At 39.3% G+C, this 23,528-nt stretch overlaps 1 protein-coding gene across 9 annotated transcripts in view; it reads right to left on the bottom strand.

Annotated features, from left to right (window-relative positions):
* FNDC3A (fibronectin type III domain containing 3A) overlaps positions 1-23,528 on the bottom strand; it is a 109,248-nt gene that overhangs the window by 33,973 nt on the left and 51,747 nt on the right. For 5 of the 9 annotated variants that reach the window (XM_069010792.1, XM_069010782.1, XM_069010802.1 and 2 more), the window contains 4 exons: positions 12,897-12,973; positions 8,026-8,263; positions 5,222-5,494; positions 3,129-3,187 (listed from right to left, as the gene is read on the bottom strand). In XM_069010792.1, coding sequence (XP_068866893.1) covers positions 3,129-3,187; positions 5,222-5,494; positions 8,026-8,263; positions 12,897-12,973 — 647 coding nt within the window. The other 4 variants (XM_069010840.1, XM_069010820.1, XM_069010846.1 and 1 more) reach the window with 4 other exon arrangements.

The following is a 23,528-nucleotide window of genomic DNA, read 5'->3' as shown; positions in this document are numbered from 1 at the left end:
TTTTTCTCTGAAGCCACAGGGACTATGACTTTTTTAATACCTTCTTGTTTCTTATGAACATTTGGGTCAAACAAAAGAGCAGTTTTAGCATGTGCAATCTGGATTGCATTCACAGTAACCCAAGATACTTAACTGTGAGTGAGGTGCACCACATGCCAGAAGTCCGCAAACATACCAGAACCAGAAAGTATGATGTTCTCCAAAGGGATTTACATGCTACATAACCAACCCTCAAATTCTGAGCTCTTACTGCCTCTTCTTATTAAATACTCAGCCTTCTGCATCATTCTTCATTTTGGTTTTGCCTTTTTAGGTCTTCTCTTCTGCTTGCTTTGTTATTTGGTTAACATACATGACAGCTGGCGAAGACTTTGCTCAAACACTGAGGTGCAATCTGCAGAACCACTCCAATTTACATCTGGGTATAAATAGTTCAAGACCTCCCTAAGTAGAAGGGTCATCTGGTGTCAATATCATGTTATCAACTTGACTTAACACTGCCTTATGTGAAAGGATGAGGGATCCATATGGGGAAAAGTTCAAGGAAATCAGAATCCAACAGGAGTTTGGAGGCAGCAAAACTGATGCATCCCATATTGCATAGAACTGAAAGGTATTTTTGAATGAAAGAACATGATGGAGACCACCACCTGATTTAGATGTGCATGCCCTGAACCCAAGCATTGAGACATGGGACAGCCCAGGACAAGTCATAGCCTTCAGCATTCCTCCAGGCTTGCTGGAGCAGAATATGGTGCAATGGACACTGCACAGGACAGCACCCTGTATGATCATCTGATTGTATGGCCACCACTACAGCCAGCACTGCCTGTGCCAGCACTGTTCAGCGAGAGAACAGAGTACTGATGATCCATCAGAAACCACAGTCCTCATAGTAATTCCTTCAAGCAAAACATTAATTCAAAACCTGCAGGTATATTTTTAATAAGAACCACAAAGAGAAAGTGCAATAAAACAGTGTCCTGGTTCACTTGTGGGAAAGTAAGGAAAACATTTCCTTGATGAAACTGTGGGAGGGTTGCCTGTGATCCTGCAAGGCCCAAGTAGGTAACACAGACTCCTTTCACATCACACCACACTCCCCCAAGCTGCAACATCAGCACGTCTTCCACCTCCTTCACAGCCCTGACAGTCCCTTGCCTTCCTAAAGCATAAGCCTCTCCAAGCGCTTGAAGTCTGGCTTTTTGCCTTGTGTACACGATGCATCTGTAGCAGACTACCACTGCCTGTGCCTGCGATGTCTTCTGAGGCCTGCAGAGATCGCTTGTTGCACACAGCTCCATGCAATGATGTTCAAGCAAGGACACGGTGGGGATGGGAAACAGTGCGCTTGCCTAAAAGGCACGGATGGTTCAATGTTGAGGGCAGAAGGAAGTGAAACAAAACACGATAGCACTGGCACTACATTGTTTTTCCCTATGTCATTAGCAACACAGCACAGGACCCCACCTGTTGATCCATTCTTCTCAGTCTCATTCAGAGAGAGTTCAGAACTCCCCTTGGCAATGCAGCCATTGATAAGACCCCAATTTCAGACAGCTCCCACCTCCATGCTGCTTAGCCACCAAAGACACAGGGGCACTGAAGACATGTCAACCCATTCTGATGCTTGGACACCGCAGGACACCAACTGTTTAGGACTTCCTCTATACAATCCCTGCTCAGCGCTTGGAGAACCACAGAATCACAGAATGGCTGAAGTTGGAGGGGACCCCTGGAGGTCATCTGGTCCAACTCCCTTGTTTAAGCAGGGCCATGTAAAGCCAGCTACCCGGAACTATGTCCGGACAGCTTTTCAGTATCTCCAAAGAGGGAGTATCCACAAACTCTCTGGGCAAGTCGTGCCAGAGCTGTCATCCTCACAGTGAGAAAGTGTTTCCTGATGTTCAGAGGGAACCTCCTGTGTTTCAGTTCAGGCCCATTGCCTCTGGTTCTGATGCTGGGCACACTGAAAAGAGCCTGGCTCCATCCTCTGTGCACTTGCATTGCAGATATCTATATACATTGATAAGATCCCCTCTGAGCCTTCACTTCTCCAGGCTAAACAGCCCCAGCTCTCTTGGCCTCTCCTCATCAGGCTGTAAAGAAACATGAAAGAAGAATCAAGACTAGGACACTAAACTGGGGTGAGGTTACCTTGAAAGTGAAGGGAAGAAGATACATAGCTGATGAATGAAGGAAGTAGCTGACTGACTGGACAAACTCATGGCAAGCTCCTCCATCTTTGGAAGTTTCAGTTGTACGGACCACGCTACAATGGGGAATACAGTCTGTTTTTACTCAGGCAAGATGTGGACTCAGGATTGTGGTGAAGATTTTTGGAAAAGATGTGGAAATCTTCACAGAGAAGTTGGGACCAGGGAAGGTCCAGACGATGAAAGAAAAAGACAGGCCTGCTCTAAAATGCAAGAAACTCCTGAATCTGGCAACAATGTTTTAAAGAGTATCTACACAAAAATATGCATTAGCTTTACAAACGGAAAAGAAATTGGTAGATTTTCAAGCAGGTAGCTCAGAAGTCCACTGCTGACAGTCACCTTCCTTGGTGAATTTTACGTCTCTCTTCCCTGGAGGTGCAAAAAACTCTTAAAGAGAAATAGGTCATATTTTTTTCTCTACTTTGCAAATAAGGTTTTACAAACCCTCATTTTTGGTGATATTTCCAAAACCCTGCCAGGTATCTCTCATGCCTAGAGATATGTTTCCTGAACAGTTAAGACTAAACAAAGTTACAGGAAATTGAGAAGAGGTTCTGCAGTAAAATATTATGTTAAGCATCGTATTCCATTAAGCAGCAGCATTATGCTACTGGCAATGTTACATATCTCTCTACGTGTTTTAAATAATTCTGTTAATACTGAGATTCACAGAGTAGCCAGGAAGAATTCTGCACAGTAAGTATTAAGACAGTTTTAATTTCATGAATGCTAATACACTAAAAATTACTTCAGTTGTTTACAGTAGAGTGACAGGAAGTTAAGTGAATTGAATTTGCTTTAGTATGGAAAGTTAAAGACCCTTTAAACTTGGGAGAGAGAAAAGGAGGTGTAACTGTGTAAAATAGCAACAGATATATTCTGATTTTATGGAAAGCTTTTGTTACTTACCACTGGCTTGGCTATATTAGAAAGCAGTGCTTCCAGTGCTTTTGTTTCTTCATCCTTTTCTTAAAAAATTAATCAAAGCAAAAGAGAAAGTACCCATGAATATTGTGCAGTAACTTTACAGTGAAATAGCTTTTAAAATTCAACAATTGCACACAGTAGAAAGCATTTATGAAGTAGAACATCTTGCTAACTTGCATTCATCTAGGGCAACATAAACGCAAAAAAGCTTCTGAAGAAGTTGTTAATATAAAACTATTTCTAAAGCCCTTCTATGCTTTATGGAATACAGAAAGCCTGGTTATCATTTATTAATGTATAATTTAAAACCAACTGCTGCTCTGAAGAATTTAAGACCCTGGATATTTTCCACAGATTTCTCTTTGGATGTAGATGCAGTCAAGTTACAGTAGTTTAAATGTGTTACTGCACATCAGCTGTAAGCCTACTGGTAACACTACTGGCCTCCCTCAATTGCAAGGGAAACAATCTACAGTGTTTTGTGTCAGCTGAAGGTATAGCTGAGCTTTATAAAGGATTTAGAGTTTACAGAAAGCGCTTTACCTGCCTTTCTCACACAAAATTTAAATTTTACTACCTCAATAGTATAAGTGAACAGGCTACTCAGTTTTGAATCTGTGGCCAGGCATTTTAAATTCATTTAACCTGCCTTAAACAAAACATAAAAGAAAAACAATGCCTAACAAAATTCTTAAGAAAAACCAAATCAAGTCTATTTACAACTTTGTTTCTAAGATAGTTTATTCTGTTGAAACAAATCCAATGCTTTTCTGACTTGTATGACAACTCTAAGTCACTGACTTCTGTTTGACAAGTCAAAGTCTCAGAACATAATTTTCCCCAATGTCTCCTGAAATAATTTTGAAAAGTGGACTTTCCCATTTTTCATATAAAATACTTCTAAGGAAACATCACCATAACTTTTGTAATGTGTAAACAACAGTACATTTTATCACTTGTGCCTTGTTAAAGTTAGCTCACAGATAAACACCAACCAACAGAAAGTAGACTGAAGCCAAGACAAGATGCCACTCTGGAACTACAATGATAAGTATTCAAGTTTGGAGCAATAGTTTCCAGCTTCTGACTTTTGGCTGTATCTCAAATGTCACCCTTTCACAGGGCATCATCTACAAAAATTTTTAAACAGCTCTCATAGGTTGAGATTTCCTGGTTTTGATTAGATGTACTTTCTTCACAATTTTTTTGGTTTACAGCAATCTATTTACAGCAATCTATTAGCACAAAATTATTATCTCAAAGGAAACTTCAGAAAACTGAGAAAAATCATGGCTTATTTCCCTTAGCATCACCAGTTACAGTTCCTTATTCTGAAAACACTGCTCTTAGCTGATGACAAGTCTATGATGTTATGTTCAGAATCTGAGGGACTATGCCAGAGACCTCAAAGTTGCATAGTGAGACATCATCAGATTTGACAATGACTGTATTACTGAGTGAGTTCAGTCCACCTATGAGATCACAAGCCTTCCACTGAAATAAAGATATTAATAATAAGCACAGTCCCTACGGTAGTGTCTTAGAGCACGTGAACTCACAGGGACTAATGTGAGGACCAGCCTTTTTCTATAAGGGCCTTTCAACAATAAGTGGGTAGGGATAGGCCAGTTTTATGTAATGGCAGTATCTCTTTTACAAAACATTCTTTATCAAGTTGAATGTATGTTACCTGATTCAGACACTTGATTCTTTCCATGTTTTCTACAATATCAAGCAAGCCATCAATATTCAGGGATTTCTTAAAACCCAAGCACTCCGAACAAAACAGAGATTTTTGTTGACTGTTATGAAGTATGACTCATAATATTTTCTCAAATTCACATGGAGACCTCCATACCAGCAGTTTTGTTCTCTTAGGCCCACATTCCCATGTGACGAGCAGGTTGATCACCCTTAACTCCACTCTACGTAAGTCAGGGCAGTTACAGGCTGCTACTCCACTCCAAGACTGTCAAAGTGTAGTGCTCTATTTACAAACGTTATGCTCAGCCAGACACTGGACTTACATCATATATTAATATGTGTGTGTATGCAGCATTTTTGGTAACACTTACCTTCTACTTCTGAGTCTGTCTGAGAATTGCTTTTTCCTTTACCCAAAGACTTGCATTTGGTAGAACCTGTGCTTATACCAGCTACATTTTGTCCTTTTGTAAGTCCATTAGGTTCACTTGTAGGAGAAGGACATTTCTGAGGAGATGATGGAGGACTGTTTAACTTATCCTTCTGAGTTCCATGTCGATCTTTTAACTTTTTTTGTAATCTTTCATATGTTTTACTAGACCTTTCATCTCTAAAGTTGGATCTTCCATGAGCAGGCAGAGTATCTAAATGAAGGAAGGACCAAAAAAATCATTAAGAACAGAATCTAATTAAAAATCTACCTAAAAATGCTATGTGAGTTAAATGTGCACCTGTGTGTAAAACTGTATCTCTACTCTTATTTGAAAACTGAATTGTCCAGCAGGTAAACTGATACACACTAAATGGACATTAACAATATGTTAGGGAAGAACGTGTAATCTTTCCTTCCCCCATCTTTTCTCCACTTAAAAATTATTCTTGAAGTGTTTCTATAATTTTCATTGAGCTGTAAGGTACAGGGTAAAGTCTATACAGAAAAAATGTGCTACTTTATTACACTGGAGGGGGCCTGAGCTAATGTTAAATTTAAAAATCCATTATTTTAACTTTTGGAATGCAACTAGAACTCTAATACTTTAATGATGCTTCAGCAGGAATCAACAGGGAAAACACCCATAAAAGCATAGAAACATAGAACCTATGATCTATGGGGCAATGGAGAGACACTAAAACACTGAAGGCAGTACTGCTAGGCCTTGTAAGTGCACTATACCTGCACAGAGCAACCCGAGGCATTGCTGCAGTAGCACCAAACTCTCATCTGTAAGTCAGAACTGGCTTTGGAAAAAAGTCAGTACCAGAGTACTGATAGCATTAAACTGCAAACTGGTGGACTCTTCTGTCCAGTTCTAACATTTGTATTCATTTCACCTTTATGCTTAGAAACAATTTAATGACTCAAGATTTAATATACCAAGTCTTTCCTCAGTTTAACCCTGCTTATGATAAATGCTGAAAGCTTTAAAACAAAATACATCTTTCAAAATCCACAGAATTTGCTCATTTTCAGTTAAGTTGGATCAGTCAGTCAGAAGAATACATTATTTGTTATTCCTTATGAGACAGGAAGTACTGAAAATAAGATCAAATAAGAACTTCCTTGCAAGGATAAAAATAAAAACAAACTAGAGAACTTCTCAATTTCTGGTTTTTTTGTTTTTTTTTTTTTTTTTTTAAGTCAGCTTAATTCCCAGAAAGTTTGACAGACGACTTCTAGATAAGCTGTATCTATTTAGAAATGTGATTTTCACTACCTTTAGAGAGTTCAGTGCTCCTGTCAGGGAACTACTGTGCTCTATGAGCATCTGGGTTTTTTTGGGGCTTTTTTGGTGGGGTTTTTTTGTTTGTTTTTCCTTAAATTTAGATTCCTGAAATAGGAGCCTAACCATGGGTTTTGACTTTTGAAAGCTATAGCCAAAGTCAGGTATCCAGAATTAAATACCAGATATGTAGCAAATAAATAACAAATTACAGTATTAATCCTTTAATTTCCTAAACCCAAGGGCATTTTACATATATATTAAAAATAAAGGAAGCATAAAGAATTCCACTTTATCAATATTTTTTTACATTAGCAGTTTTGCAAATTATCACTGAATTCATACTTGAAGTGAAATAAACTGGCAGCAGAAATCTAAAAAAATATTATTCTATTAAGAAGCATCATTTATCTTTGATGCATTTCATTATCATACTCCAATTTCTTCATTTAGCAAACTAAAAGCAAACAACTGCCATCTACAAGAAATCAGGAAATTAATAAAACTACATTTAAGCACCCAAAGAACATCTAGTAATGTACTGTTATCAAAGTAGTGCAAGAAGAAATAAAGTACAACACAAGAATATAGAAACACTAAGAATTCCAGGAAGATCAAGGCATTGGTATATTCTTATCTGACCGCTTCATACATCCTGACTATTTAAGCTCACAAATTAGATGAAGGCCATTTTTAGATTATTTTAATGGTATCATAGAATATTGAGAAGTTGTGTTCAGCCTTCTTCTCCACAGCTTCTAGCTTTTTCTAAAACAGCAACCTAGAATTGCCCTCTGAAAGTCTTTCAAGGTCGGCACCTGCCTTATCTAAAGAAAAGCAAGTCTACCAGACATGTAAATATTAATCTAACAACCCAGCCCTGAGCTAGAACACAAACACACTCTGCCACCAAACCATAGTAAAAGCAGATGTCAATAGCACTGCCAAAGACAGCTTAAACTACTTTATTAAGTTTAGGTTAGTAGCACTTCATTACTCCAATTGGACTTCAAAGGGACAGGCAATTAAATGCATACAGTTTTATGAAAAATGGACCACTTTTTTCCTTAAATACTAAGAATTCCTATGTCATGGTTCAAACAGGATGTTTGCAAGACATGAGATCTCAGAACAGTGCTCAGGCATGGATTTAAATGCTGAATCACCACAAACACTTTCTGCATTGCTTTCCTGGGAAAATCTGATACATGTAAGAAGTAATCTCTATGTTTAGTGGATCGCTGAACAGACAACGAAATAAATTAAAAGAACTTCTGGTATAAAAAGCTTCAGCCAAATCAAGGCTGGTATCCACATAAAATTTTTTGTGTATGACTCCCATTCAAGCTATAAGTCTTGCTTGACAAAGCCCACACAACAATGTAACAGATGCTGGAAATGAGCAGAACATTATCCCCTTCGACAAAACTTGCAAGATTTGATGAGCTACTTACCCACATCCCCATAGACTTGTGACGTGTGATACTGTGGAATGTACTGCGTTGCCATGTCACCGGCTCCAGTCACAGGTGAGTATATGTGACGGGGTGGAGGGGGTATCATGGCTGGAAGAGGAAGGAAGCCGGGCAATGCGGGATGTGGAGGCCTGTGTATCACTGTATGACCACCAGGGTGGAATTCTGGAGCCTGGGGAACCACCACAACCCTTCGAACACCGTTATCCTCAATAACCTGTACAGTGAGAGACACCACACACCAAAAGAGAAATGACAGTCTGAAAAATATGTTTCTATAGATCCTTAAATAAAATCAGGAATAGTAAGCCCCTTAAATCTGATGAAAGGAAAACAGGAAATAGCAAGAAAAAAGAAAGGTACATTAAAGGGCTACCTATTTTAAGTGTATTAACTGCAGCAATGCCATTAAGTTCTCAATGTGGTGGGGAAGAAAACTGTTAAAAAATATCTGACTGTAAGAGTATCTAACAAACAACCTGGTATATTTATGGCACAAGCCTAGCTTCTCCTAAGGGTCCTGTTTCCACCCTCATTCACACCACTTGTATGCCTCACTGCTGTAGGATTTGCTCTACAGCATAACAACTAGATTGCTCCCTAGAAATGAACTGGTGAACCGACAGACCTCACTCTGCACCAATAGTGAGAGAAAAGGCAAGAAGTGTCTGGTTTTTGCTCTGTCCTCAACTCAGCCCACCAACACTAACCCAGGAGACACTTGTCATATTGGCCCTGCAGCAGCCATCATCTGCATCAAGCTGTTCACAAACTACCAGGATGGTAGTCAGCCCTCTCAAAACTCCTTCACAAGTCAAGTTCTAAAATTTTTTTCCCTCTCCTCCCCCTATCCCTCTACCTGTTAAGAGGTCTTGAACCCTGAAGGAAGCCACATGCTACTGAGAAAAAGGAGGCCTTTGTGGCAGCCTCTGGCAGACTCTGTAGTGCAGGGGCTTGTGAAAAATTAGCAAATGGGAGATGTGACAGGACAGCCTTTGTGTGAGGTATCCGAGCGTGGCCCTTAGCAATGCTGCCAGAAGTGCCAAGCAATGGCAGCAGCATATGCAATCCCATGGTGAGAATCTGCAAGATGCATGGAGCTAAGGAGTACTGAGCACGGTACTTGTAGCACATCTGGGCTGGGCAGCATGTGGGGCTCTGGTGGAGAGCAGGCACAAGGGAACAAACCATACAAAGTACTGAAGCAGAAAATGCTTCTCAGTAAACAAGGGTGGGTCATCAACTGGACCAGAAACAAGGGTCTGCCCCTGATGCACCTCACATCATTACCCTCTCTAAATGTTTGTAAATTCACATAAATACATGACTGTTGGTGACAGATGATCTTGGCATAATTTGACTTGTGTGTATCGTAATGTCAGTAACTTTAGTGTAAGGGATGCCAATGAATAAATTGTTCTTCATTTCCTAGTAAAATGCTGTAGAATAAAGTCACAGCAGAAACTGCAATGTAAGGTTTTAGATGAAACATTTATCCAGAGAACGGGAGAAGAAGAATGGAATATCATGACTACATTCAATAGCAGGGGACAAAGCAACCCTATGACATAAGTTTTCACTGACATTTGAAATGAGATGGGGACACGTACACATACACCAATAAACATCCTGGTGCAACAGGAACAGATCAATAGATCCAAACTCTTGGTGCCAAGCTGCTTTCAGCTCCACTGTTCAGGGTTAATGGAATCATGCTTGGCTAGATTTAGCCCTGTGCCCTAGAGTGAATGCTTCCATCAAGTCCATGACGGAAAGCTCATTGGTTTTACCATGTCTCTGTTAGGGGTTGGTGTGCATCTGGTACATCTGGAACAGAGCTTCTGCTTTTGTTTTCTCTGCCAGCAATCTAATTTGTACGTCCCCAAATTATCCTGCTAGCTGAACCAATGCAAGGTAAGTGAGATTGGTACAGGAAATTGCTCCAAAACATCACCACTGTGCTGAGAGATACAGTGCTGTAGATAGAGCTGCATGCTTCTGGTACGGTAGAATATGGATATGCAACAACATTCAGAAGACATAGAAGTGTGTATGCAGTGGAGCTGATCCCACTTAACTTACATAAATAAACAGTTGGAAATTCATATGTTACTTAAGTGAACACAGCTTTAAAAAACATGCATACCATATGACTTTAAAAAATGGGTTATTTTCAGTACACAGAAATTGTCCTTTATTGGGAAAGAGTAATTAAAGACAATACTATTTAAATCTGTGTAACCATAGCTGTGTAGTATCCTAAAGGCAGAATACATTAGCAGTAAATACAACTAGAACTTCTGCTGCCCAATGAAATTCTCTAAACACTGAAATGTAGTTTTAATTATTTAAGTCCCTTTCGGTTACAAAACCCCCCAAATACTGCAACTTGCTATGATTTTATGAGTAGACTCAGATTATGTAGGAAGCAGCTTCCATTAAAAAACAAACAAACTACTTAGTTTATAACTTGTTTCCTTGGGTCTGCTAATAGCCTAAGTAACTTGGAAATAGTCACCCAATTCATAACAGCAGGGACCTTATGTTTAACAAGTCTGTAACTGTGTTTCCAGATCTAACATCTGCGCAATGGTAGGCCTCTAGCAGACAACTACACAGCTAAAAATGTTCCAAAAAGCAGTCAGAGCACCATGCTAAGTCTATAATTATAAGTTTAAAAAGTAAACAAGCTCTCTATTATCCCAGTTGGGCTAATACAACGTGGTTCTGGCATAGGCCTGTTTGGTTGAGTGTAAATGTCACTGTAACACTCACTGCAGACAGTGAATGTAGATGGCTTAAGAGAGGATGAATAAAGATGTGCTGTCTTTAGTTTTACAACTACAGTTCCAAAAGAAGAGGAAGGGAAAAGGAAATCAGCTCATGAATTGCTTTTTAGTTATGTGATATAAGAAAAGTGAATCTTTTATTCAGTGGTTATCCCCAACTTCTAACAGAGGACAGTACACTGTATACTGCCAAACAGGAACTGAAGCAAGCACAGACATAATAGAACTAAATGAAAATGGAGAGACAAAAGATGGTTATGTTGAAGCTCTTCCAGGCTGACAGCTTAGGACATTTAGCTGGTTTCCTATTCAACTCAAAATATAGCTGCAGCTGCTGACATTTAAAAATATAGTATGCTTGAAGGAACCATGGAAGTTTGCTAGGACTGAAGTAAGTCTGGGAAAATTCTTAGCTTGATAATGTCAGACTATCCTGTTTGCAAGACTACTATCAAATCTTCTGGCTTGTAAGAGGAACTCCCATCATAGACCTCAAAGTCTGCTATGTTTTGTCAGTAATTAACACTTCAGAAGGCTTATAAACTATGGATTTTCCTGGACTATGGTACTTCACTCAGATGAAAACAGCAGATGAGCTCATTCCACCTGTACTCTGAGCTGGACGGATGTGAGGCACCTTCAGTTCAAAGGTCAGAGCGCTGTGCTAAAACAACACCTGCTTGGACTAACAAACTCCAGTGAAAGGCTAACGAGTGGGCCTCAGCAAGGCCCAGCCCTTCAGTATCTTTGATTTAAACTGTCCCCAAAGAAAGGATAAATTAATTAAAAAAATATTTTTCAGACTGGGACATGTTACACAACTTTTAAAATATGTACCTCATCAACTGAAAACAAGTAAGAAATACAGTGAAATTCCAATTTTCATTTAGCTCTAAACTTCCTTCACTTCTTTAAAAATGAATTCTAATAGGAATCAGGACTTTTTTACTATGACCTGAAGGTATATGGACTTTGGTGATTGTTTATAAGTAATTTTTCTTCTGACTGTCTGGGAACTCAACCACAAAGGATGCGTAGAATCAACTCATCAGCCAACTTCCAAGAGACGAAAGACAAAATCAGAGTAGTAGTCTGCCTGCCCTAACAGCCTTTTCTTTTGCTAGAGGACAATTTTTTAAATGTTGTTCAGATAATTTGTCAAACATCTGTTGACACTGTGGGCTTTTTTGTTGTATTTCATGTGTTGTAGTCCCTTCTTGGTGTACACCACTGGATACCCACTAAGTCAGAGGTAGACTGGTCACAACAACAGAAGGTCTTGAGAGAGACTTACATCATGGGGAGTGGTATTCATCTGCTCTTATTTCCAGATCTGACCTACTAAGCCCTAGACTTGCTCTACTGGCGAGGGAAAGAAAGAGGCACCGTCTAAAAGGCCACACATCTCATTATAATACACATGTCAGAAATAGCCAAGAGAAATCATCCTTTTAATCTACTTTGAAGGATGTCCAGGTTATCTATCTCACATTTAATTTTCAGGCATCTAAATTAGGAATCACACAGCAGTGAAAAAATGAGAGCCCCATTTTAAGATAAGGGGTAGAAACACCTATTATACGATAACTTAGTCCCAGCAGACAGCTGACATTTTTTCCGTGTTGTTTGCTGTACTTTTTCAACTGACCTGTTTTGCTCCTTATCTGCAGGGAACTGCCCAGACATGAGCTATGTACATGTATAAATTATATCGCTGCCAAGAGAAAATATCCACTAACACAGGAATCAGTACAGGTCCTGCACAAGCAGCTATTTGGGTCATGATTGCATTTTATATTCAGAAGGCATCTAGTACATTAGGATTCTGAACTCAGCAAGGAACTGTGCTTGTTACTGTCATGTACATAGTTAATATATAACTGAACAGGCACATACACTGCATGAGAAGTCTCCCATCTCAGAGATACTGGGGGACATCTCCTCTTATTTCCTTGATGACAGCGACTGAAACCTAAGAAATTATTTTACTGAATTAGCGATTATGGTTCCAATTCCAAAATTTGCATGAAAAGAAATAAAATAAGAAGTGAAGTGACATACCTGTGGGGCATATCCAGGAGGCACATAAATAGTAGGCACTGAACCATTTGGGGACATCATTGGAACCTGAGCAGGACCTAAGTGGGTTACAGAAATATTCAGTACAGCACCATTTAATAATGTGAGAAAGCTGAAAGAACATACTGAACTGCAAAATCTCTGTGAAAAATATACAAGATAACATGGATAAACAAAGGCAACGAACTGTACAGATAAAATTATAGCAAAGGGCACTCTTTGAAATCTAAAAACCAGTTGAACAAAACCAGAAACAAGCTAAAAACAAGTCCCCAGCAGATATTTTTCCCATCTCTGTCAATAAGCTCACAGTAGAGCTCATGTCAAAACTCAACAGATGACAAATCAAAAGAAGTGTCCCAAGATGAAAAGACAATAAAGAGACTATAAACCAGAAGCAAACAAACAAAAATATTTGAAACAAACTGCTGAAACCAGACAGTATTCAGTTAAGAGTTATAAAGAAAGTTACTTACAATATTGCTGGTTTTTACTATGGTCTTACCAACTAAAGTAGTCTCAGTACCACAGCAGTGGGGGGTGGCAAATGAGACACTAACTTAAGGTCCCAGGGAAAAGCCAGTGTATTACCAGCTAGTAAGTCTGCTCCAGTAATGGGAAAAGTCATGACAGCATGGTGATCCTTGTACCATACAAACCAAAAAGAAAGGAGTTTACACACACTTAGATAAATATGACACAATGGGAATGTGTTAAGGTGGCATTTGTAGATAAAGTATTGCCTGGAAAATCAGGAACCTTCAAAGAGCCCAGGGATGCAGTCACATAGTTGGATTTTCAAAAAGCTTTTGTCAATGTCTCCCAAAGACTCTTAAAGAAGTAATGCTGCCTTTGGTTAAAAAGGGAAAAGGTCTTTCCAGGAATAACTGATTGGAGAACAGGAAACAAAGAGAAGTAAATGACCAGCTTTTGAAGTGCTTCAAGTGACCAAAAAAAAGAGTCCCACAGGCACCCAAATAACCTGTTCAGTGTACTAAACAAAGCTTCCAGAAAAGAAAATGAACAGCAAGGTGATAAATTGTTGCTATGTTCTCAGAGAGCTGTAAAGGATATCAAAGTGCTCAAGGATCAGATGACAAAATCCCAGAAGGAATAGTGTTGGTAAGTGCAAAGTGATGCACCTGGACAAAACCAGAAGTATTTATTTATAGTGATAAGCCATAAATCAGATGGAAATAAGCAGCTACTACATGGATTTCTAAAGAAATACGGGCCAAGTGCTGTTTAGTGGCATTCACAGAAAGAAAGAGAACATTAAAAAATCATTACTAACAGAACAGGGTACAAGCAGAAAACATCATTATGCTGTGGTATAAATTCACGCTGTACCTCAAATCCTTGAGCAATGTGTTTGATTCCACCCTTCAAAAAGAACACACAGGACTAGAAAAGGACAAAAAGAATGTTTACAGTGGCTTTCCACCTGTTTATCAGGAAATATTACAGAGACCAGGATTCTTCCACCAGAAGATGGTTAAAATGGCTGGCAGCAGAGAAACAGTAAAAGACCTATTTAAAAAACACCTAAAAATGGAAAGATAGATAATTTACAGCTTCTCGTTTTCAAGAATCAGAGATAGTAAACTAATTCACCTGATAAGTTTTAAAACAGATAAGGGCATTTCTCATAAAATGCACAGCTAAATTGTGTAACTCCTTGCTTTAGGAACACTGGAGAAACTAAAGATTAGGTTCAGATTGGAAGAGGTAATCTATTAAGAGCTGTAAAAAAAGTAACTATTACTTTTGTCTCAGGAACAAGGAAGTTTCTTCTGTGTGTCTGTCCTATCCTTATGCTGTCCCCTTTAGTACTTGATACTGGCCTCTATCAGAGCAAGCACATTGGTACAGGCTCCAGAGGGACATCTTTACATTACTGTGTTTTAAATACACAAGGGAACAAACACTGAAGTTTAATAATGAAAGAAATACTGAAACATAATATAATTTGAACAAGTTTTGTGATAAGACCTAAGGTTGGGATTTAGATACTGTAGGCTGCATTCTCCAAATTTCCAATTCAGTATATTCAAGCTACCAAAAGTGCCAATCCAACTTAGTGCAGTTTCAGTAATACTTCAGAAAGGGCATTCATAGTTCCACCTTAAACTCTGTTAGGATCTGCAAATAGAAAGTACTAAGTAAATGCAAAGTACAGTACATAAGATTAGCATACCTCATTCTGGTAAGTATGGACTTGACAGAAAAATAAAGGTACCTCTGTCCAAATGCCAAGAGCAGGGAAAAGGAATGAAAAGCACTCCTTAGAAAAGTAGCATGCAATCCAACTTGATTACACATATTACAGGAACTTCTTTAGAATAAGACACAGAAGTTTGTAAACATGTTACCTAAAAAGAATCACAGCTTTATTATCAACCAAATGCTAACCCACAACAGGGGGAGGGGGTGAAGAGACTTTTTAAGAACAAGGTCTTTAATGAATGATTCACTGATCTGTGCAACAGCTAAGAATATAAGGACTACAGTAAGATATAACAGAACAACCTTCCAGTGTTTTTGCTCATCTGAAACTCAAAAATGTTTCAGCAAAAGTCTCTCCTGAGTATGAAGTGCTAAAAAGAAATGAAAGTGAAGAGAAAAGCAGCAAGAGAAACTTCAAATAGTGCATTACATTATTACAATAAATTCAAAAAGGTAAAAAATAATGGAAGCACATTTATTGTAAGCTGCCATTGAAGCAAGAATGGTTTAAATTCTTACATAAGAAGGTGGATTGTACACAACTTTTATCTTGCATCGCTTACCTTCACTTTTTCTATAATGAGTACAAAACGCTGACACTTCCATTAAACTCACAATTTTAAACTACATAAGTTTCAAGTAAATGGAAAATTAAGACCGCGTTTACTTGAACTTCTTAAGGAACACAATGTCCTTGGGGGACGATGAAACTCACATGAGCAAGTGGTTTCTTTGAGAACTGGTCATTATCTGTGTTTGGCTGTTTTGTTTTAAGCATCTAGAGAATACTGTTTAACAACCTTTTTAAAGCTCACTTATTTAGCACTTTAATCTCTCTAACAAACACAGAGCAGTTATCTCCAATCCAGTACAAAGGTTGATCCACAAAGCCATTTTCAGTATACCATAATCTAGCAGTCACAAAAATAAAGGCCTAAACGGAATGTATGAACCTGAAAAAATATTGCAGTGCTAGAACAGAGTCAAATCAGTAGTTTCAAAACCTGCATCCCATCTTTCACACTTTAAAGTACCAGAATTAATGAAAACATATTTTGAATATTCAAGAACTCTAATTTATGTCTGATTAGATTTCCAAGTGGCTGTGAAAAGAAATTTCTAGAGGGACATCCAAGGAAATGGTAAGCATGGGACAAAAAGTTGGCACACTTCACAGGTATTTTTAATAAACATTGTGTTTTACAGCAAGATTACTGATTTCTTGACAGGAAGCATATTACAACCTGCAGAATTTTATCAGAAGATAAAATGCTAATATGCTATAAAAACTAATATGCTATTTTTTATTTGCTAATGTGAAGATCTCAGATCTCCTTTGGTGAAATACATTGCAAGAGGAATTCTCATGTTTTTAGGTATTGGCTGGACTGCTGCATGGCAAAACCAGTGTGTTTTACCATGAGGTGAGAGTTATTATAAAATATCAGCAAACAACAGCACCAGGAATTCATGTTAAGGAAACATCTAATTTTCCATATTGCACATAAATAGAATTGATTTCATTCAAATCACTGTCTAATGAATGCTGATGACTTGATTGTTGGTAAGGGGAGGTCTCAAATCTTTCATACATTTTCAGGTATACAAGTTCTCTTACAGAGTAAGGGGGAAAGAAACATTGTGGCACATAACTGCGCTACTTATTATTGAAAAATGTCTCATCAAACTCACTAAGGGTTGATTTAATGGAACTGAACCCAAGAAACAGATGTTTCATCACATTCTCAATTAATTATCGTCCTAAAATCCTATCAACAGGAGGAATACCTCCTTCCCCTAGCAATAGCTGGTCAACTTCTCCAACGTGTCTATTTGAGCAGACTATAAAAACCTCATTATGCTCATTACAGCCACCATAAACGTGTAGCAAAATTACCAGCGCTGCATCATCGCTAGGATCGTGACAAGCAGATCTAAACATAGTAACACCTGAAAACCTGAGGATACCGCCACTCCTCGCCTAGCAGATAACACCATTTCTTTTTATTTCAACCGTGAAGCATCGCTCCATTATAAGTGGCTCATAAAAGCCCCGGCAAAGGTGCACACACCGGATTCCCAGCGCCGGGGCAGGGAATGCTCTTCCGGGGCACTCAGCGCCCGGCCCTGCGCTTCAGCACCCGGGCGCCTACGGCCTCCCAGTGCAGGGCGTCCTGCTCCCCTCACGGCTCCGGGGCTACCGCGGCTCCCGGGACCGCCGCCACCCCGCTCCGAGAGCGCACCACCGACAGAGGGCCTGGCAGCGCTCCGACTCCTGCCCCATAGATTTTTTTTTTTTTTTTTTCCCCCAGCCATTGCAGCTCTCCCCTATCAGCCACTGCCGCACAACCGCGGAGGCCGCCGGCCCGCAGGTGTCGTTTTCACCGCGGGGGCCGAACCGGGCAGGCGGGAATCCTTACCGCTCATTTCGGGCCGGGCCGGGCCGGGCCGGGCCGGGCCGGGCGGGCGGGCGGCTGCTCCCGGCGCGCCGCGGCGGCGGGGCGGGGAGGGGCGGGGCGGCTCCCTCAGGTGCGCGGCTGGACCCGCTCCGCTCCGCCCCGCGGCCTCTCCGCGCCCTGCGCCCCGCCCTGCCCGCGCCGCCGCTTCAAGGGGCAGTGTTCCCGCAGAGAGCGACATCCTCTGCCAGCCCGCGGGGCTCCCCGCTCCCCTTTGTACTGTTATCTACCGACTGTCATTGCCTGGTGTGATCCGAGTCATTTAGCTGAATGCTTTTACGTTAATTAGCATATTTAAGTGCTAAAGAATTACTTAGGCCCAGTCCTTCCAGAGGATTTTCCTTAGAGCTGACCTGCTAATCAGTTTACACCTAAGAAAGGGGGTGCACAAACAGATCTGGCTGCAAACAAACACTTTCCGGCCCAGCGTTTGGAGAGCTGCAATGACTTTGATACTAATCTATGTGGATACTGCGGCTCATGAACACTGCTATACTTAGCATTAGTCTAATGTGAACGGTGATGAATCACTGCTATCCCCAGGAGGAAACAGCATTCAGTATTTACTGCAGCACATTAGGTTAACTATGGCTCTATAACCGAACACCCACACTTTGACATCACACAGGCGATGATATGCATCACTGACGCAAGCACTGACAGGATCAAACACAAAGGCCACAGCAGCTGAAACAATAGAGCGCCAGCTGACGTAGCAGCACACCCCTCTAACACTGATGGGCTGCAGTAAATCAATAATCCCAGATGCCACAAACAGTTGCACCACTCTGTTTTTTACATAAGGGCTAAGACTTCAAAGTTTTATTTTGGGTTCCCAACAGCTTCAACTAATTAAAAAATCCAGTTACAACAACCACCACCAATTGGTCTACATTTGTCTTTTAAGCCATGCCTGGAAAATACGTCCAAATTAATACTTTAAGTTAACCTCAACAACTTCACACATAATAAAAACAAGTAATAAGAAAAAAAGGAATGCAAGCACAGAACTTACTGCAACTAAGCTGGAGAAGAAGCACAAGAAGGAACTGGGATTGCTGCAAGGACAGGTGATCAGAAGACTTCAGCTTGCAGTGCTGTCAATTTAACATATCCCTTATGCTCTAAATTCATCCTGACAAAACAATCCCTTCCCTTCCCCCATCCATCTGTCTACTTTTGCCATCAAGGCTGGAGAACAGCAGCTGACAAAGCCACAACATCAACTGAAATGTATTAATTGACTAGGGAAAAAAAAAGGGAATCAGTAGACAGCAGGCTGGCAAACAAAAGGGAAAACTGAAGGTAAAACATTATCATAGTTCCTTTCAAAAGTGGGGGGGAGGGGAGAGGGGAAGCATCAGTTTCATCTACAGAGACTTTGGAATAATGGATAAAAGAGCAGAAAGCTATGAAGCCTAACTAGAGTATTTCTAAAGATTACATCCTAATGAGATCCTGATCTTTCCCATGAAACCACACATAAATATTCACAAGAAAATCCCTCCTCAGGCAAAGTGCAGAGATGACAGGTTCCTATAGCACTTTATCTCAAATGCAGCTATCAGTTTTCTTCTATAATGGCCTGATACACTTTCAAAGGAAAAAGGTGACAATGGTTTCTATGTTCAAATGTTAAATGTACTTTTATTTCACCTGTTTCTAAACAATGATCATGGTGCAATTTTGTGATTAAAAAAAGACTGCAAGTCCATGCCTTTGAATGGCACAAACTTCATAACACAAAGTTACACTTGGGAATTTGCAGAGGAATGATTGTAGTCACTTGAGATACTCCAACAGTAAGACTTTTTATACCTACTTTCTGAAGCAACTGTGTGGCACACTGATGAATTCTACTTCAGTAAAAAAAAGTAACAATGATTCCACATTAGCGGAACAAACAAGTAACAAACATTCCACAAAGATGTTAATGTGGAAATACAACACACACTTTGTACTGTGCAATCCGGACTGTTAAATTACTCTGTTTAGTTTGCTAGCTTACGGCAATGATTTATTAACTATGTGTAACAGTTAAGTCAAAAAATTGTTCACTCCCTCACAGAGTTCCAATTTAAATATTGGGTGAACCATAAATCGCTGAATTTCAAAGGGAGTCAAATGTGATATAACATACAGAGAGGCTTTGATAAAAATGTTATTATTCTTAACAGGAAAAATAATCTGCACTCATTCTAATTTAACTGCACTGCATATTTGCTTAGCTTTTTCTTCAAGGAGAGCTTAATTTCCTAGCACTGATGCTGAGCAGTACAGATCTGCAACCTTTTCAGACGAAAATTTAATATTTGTGCATGCTGCTTAATCATGTTGCACTTGATTCACAACATTCAGAATAATCTACAAGTTAATCATCTAACAGTTGTTACCACTAGAACTGGTGTTTTTCTGATCAGGTTTGGATTTTTCCCCATATAGCACTGCAGACCAAGAAGTTAAAAAGTTAAGCACTGCTACTGACAGCTGCTTGTGATTAAGAGTGAAAAGCACAAGTGAGTCTGAAGAGTTGGCAGTTCTTGGTGTGTAGACAGTGTCTTCTACAAAAGACTGTGTTGATCCAGAGAAGACAGATCTTGGAAGGAACAAGCATTAACTTCAACTTCCTCCCCCTGCCTGCCTGATTGTGCTAAGAATAGTATTACATAGTATAATTACTTCTAAAAGCCTTTTCATCATCCTGATATTCAACTTATTATATTAATGAGTTATTTTTTTTACTTACCTGGCTACACTGGCTTGAAACTAGAATGCAGAATTTTCCGGCACATTCTGCTGGCACTCAAAGAAGCCTCCTTTCCTTTGTGGTAGTTTCTTAACATTACCACTCCCCAAATTATTATGCACACACATGTATATCTATGCATATGTATATATATACATACACACACACATATATACACATAAAATGACTTGAATATCACTTATTGAATATTATTTATACAAATCTAATGTATTAATTAAGAAAATCAATAGCATTCATATAAATGCTCGAACAATTTTACCAGATTCTAGGGAAAGGTATTTTAAAATTATGGACAAGAGAGAAGACTCCATGGATACATTAAAAAAAAAAATGTTTGAACAAACTGGGATTAATATAACATCTACAGTGAAAAAATCATATCAGAAAAGGTTGCCATGAGAAAATTCAGTGCCCAACTCAAATTTTTATTTCTATCCAAGGCAGGCATCTCTAAAGACGTACTACTCTGAGTCTCTGGAAACTACTAATAACAAGTGCTTTTATTTGAAAAACCTTCGAGTTGTCTAGGTTTCAATCTAATTATATAAATGAATACAGTGCAGATTCAGATTGCCCATTTAAAATAAAACCACAGCAAAACAAAAATCATTATGATTATAAACAGCAGAAATCCTTCTAGTATGTAAAATAAATACAAAACACATCTTTCTTTAAAGGAACCAGTCTGGGAATGATCATTCCTAACTAGAAGATACAGAACTAAGTTAGCAGGATGTGGGGTGTTTCAGCTTTCCAGAAAACCCATAATCCAGGATTCTACATGATTTAGCAAAAGAAGGAAAAATAGGTAAATCTAGAAAGACATTGACACCACTAGAGTTCTAGGGTGCAAAAACAGAGATACATCTTTTTCTCTGTATAAGGTAAAAAGTTAATGTCAACTGCTGATTTTTAAAAACCCTCCCACCCAACAGCTCTGTCTCACTGAAATTTTACTCTCTTAGATGCTATTTTTCTATTAGGTGCGTCTGCTGTTCTGATCAGATAAAAAGATTATTTGTAACAATGCTAAGCAACGGAAAGAGTTTGGTCCTACAGGCCTACCTCTCTTCACACTCACCACATACAATTATTTTCATGTCTCCATGTGAGGTGTTCACTTGAGTCCACCAACATAGTTTCTGGCAACACTGCAGTTCCACAAACAAATGTTCAGACGTAGGTTTCTTAACCATGAAATAAATTTTGAAGTAACACTTCATCACACAGTTTTGTTTCAAATCATGAGTGGAAAAAAACAATCCCTGAAGCTGACAATTTAAAAGATGACATTTGTGATGAGAAATCCTTCTGTCGTGACACAAACTGTTGGGAACAAGACCCAAGCAAATTATACAGAATCATATGACAAAACAGAGACCTAAAACCAAATTGAAAACATCTGATGTCATGTACCTTACACTTTGCAGGATCTAAACCAAACACTTGGCTTCAGCAGCATGATTCACTGGCTGCCTCCAGAGGACAAACAAGTCTCTGCTTCTGCACATTTACCACAGCTTGCTCTTATTTAGGCGAGTCCTATGAACACCAAACTAAGAAATAACCTGGGCCACTTCTGTTGGAGATGGACCACTAGAAACTGGAATGGAACATGCTTAACTCCTTTAATCCAAGAGCTTCTAAGTGGAAAATTCAGAGCCAGCCTTTAAAACAGGAAGCAGAACCCACGATGTCACCTAAATCATAGAGGAATCCCCATTAAATCAACAGAAAAAGGCAGCTTGCTTTCCTATGTATTTTCCCCCTAGAATCTTTTCTTGAGGTGAAGATGCCCATCTCCAAAAGACAACAAAAGAAAAGGCCAACTCAGAATATCCCAGAACCTCTTGGCTAAGGGACATTACTGGAACTGGGGAGGTACAGACTTTGATTCTGTGGTACTTGCAGAGCTCAGATTTTTTTGGTTGTGGGCAAGTGTTTTAAACAATTTCCTGCTGATGATAGTGTTTGCATTTCAGGATAAACTTAATATAGCCCAAGTAAACAAGCTGCCTTTCTTTTTGGAGAGACAGAGAGGCAACATTTATATACCGTCTCTGTGCTGTCTCTGTCTTCAATGTCTGGCTTCTGACTGTCCTCTGCAGCCTCATGGTTTGTAAAATTAGAGGCAAGTAGGGAATTCCATGGTCAAAACAGGAGAAGCAATAGATTCAGCACGCTTGCTAGGATTAGATCATTATTTAGTAGGTGGCCTGGGCTGCATCTGAGATTTCTGCAGCTAAATCTAAGTTACAACCAAGGTGGAATCCAAGCATCTTAAACACGACCCCTTGCAATCACAATTCTTCCCACAGACACACTTTTCTCTGTCTTTTCTCTAATAACAAGCCTATGATATGAATGCAGCTACAACAGGGGATGCTCTGAAGACAGTGGAAATAAAAGTTTGACTGAAAAATACTGATCTTGAACATTCTTGACCTTGCAACGGACATGATAAATACTTAAACACTTAGATTAAGATTTCTGGTTCTGCTAATGACTTAAGGTCTACACACCTTAATAAGAATTTTCATATTCAAAAAGCTTTGCAGATGTTTGATCCCAAATTAATTAACCCCAAATCAGGATACACAAAAAAACCCCACTGATATGATCAGTCAGACTTAACAACACAGAAAGGTGCCATGTTTGCTACAAATATCTGCAGCCTCTTCTGCAGTGAAATGTTTCTGCTATCACACAAATCACTTAACACTATCAGCCAATTTGCACTGCAAACCTCACATTTCTTTGCTGAAAGTTATACGAGAGTGGTTTTCAGGATCTGCAATCTAACTAATAACTAATAAAGACTTTTAAATCTGTACGTTTTAAACTTGTTTTGGAATTTGAAGTTTAAACTTTGGTCTTTTTGGTGTTTTATGTGACTAAGACTCCTTGATTCTCCACAACAAACTCTTTACAGATCACTTCAACGAGGAATTATTTTTTACAAATCTCAAGCAAGTTACCACACAGGGGAAGTATGTAAGCTCAAATACTAAGAGCATCTATGACAAAGGCTTCTCTTGATAAAAAGCTTTCAGCAATGTTAAACATGTATTATCAGAAAGGAATTATCTGGGAAAGCAGTAAGCTGGGACCAGAAACAAAGATAAGACTATACCACTGCAGTGTTCTCTTCAAACTCAATTTGCT

This window comes from Aphelocoma coerulescens, chromosome 1 (assembly GCF_041296385.1).
Source record: "Aphelocoma coerulescens isolate FSJ_1873_10779 chromosome 1, UR_Acoe_1.0, whole genome shotgun sequence".
In the NCBI taxonomy this organism is placed as follows: domain Eukaryota; kingdom Metazoa; phylum Chordata; class Aves; order Passeriformes; family Corvidae; genus Aphelocoma; species Aphelocoma coerulescens.
The sequence above is the reverse complement of the archived record's forward strand: the minus strand, read 5'-3'. Positions and strand labels throughout refer to the sequence as shown.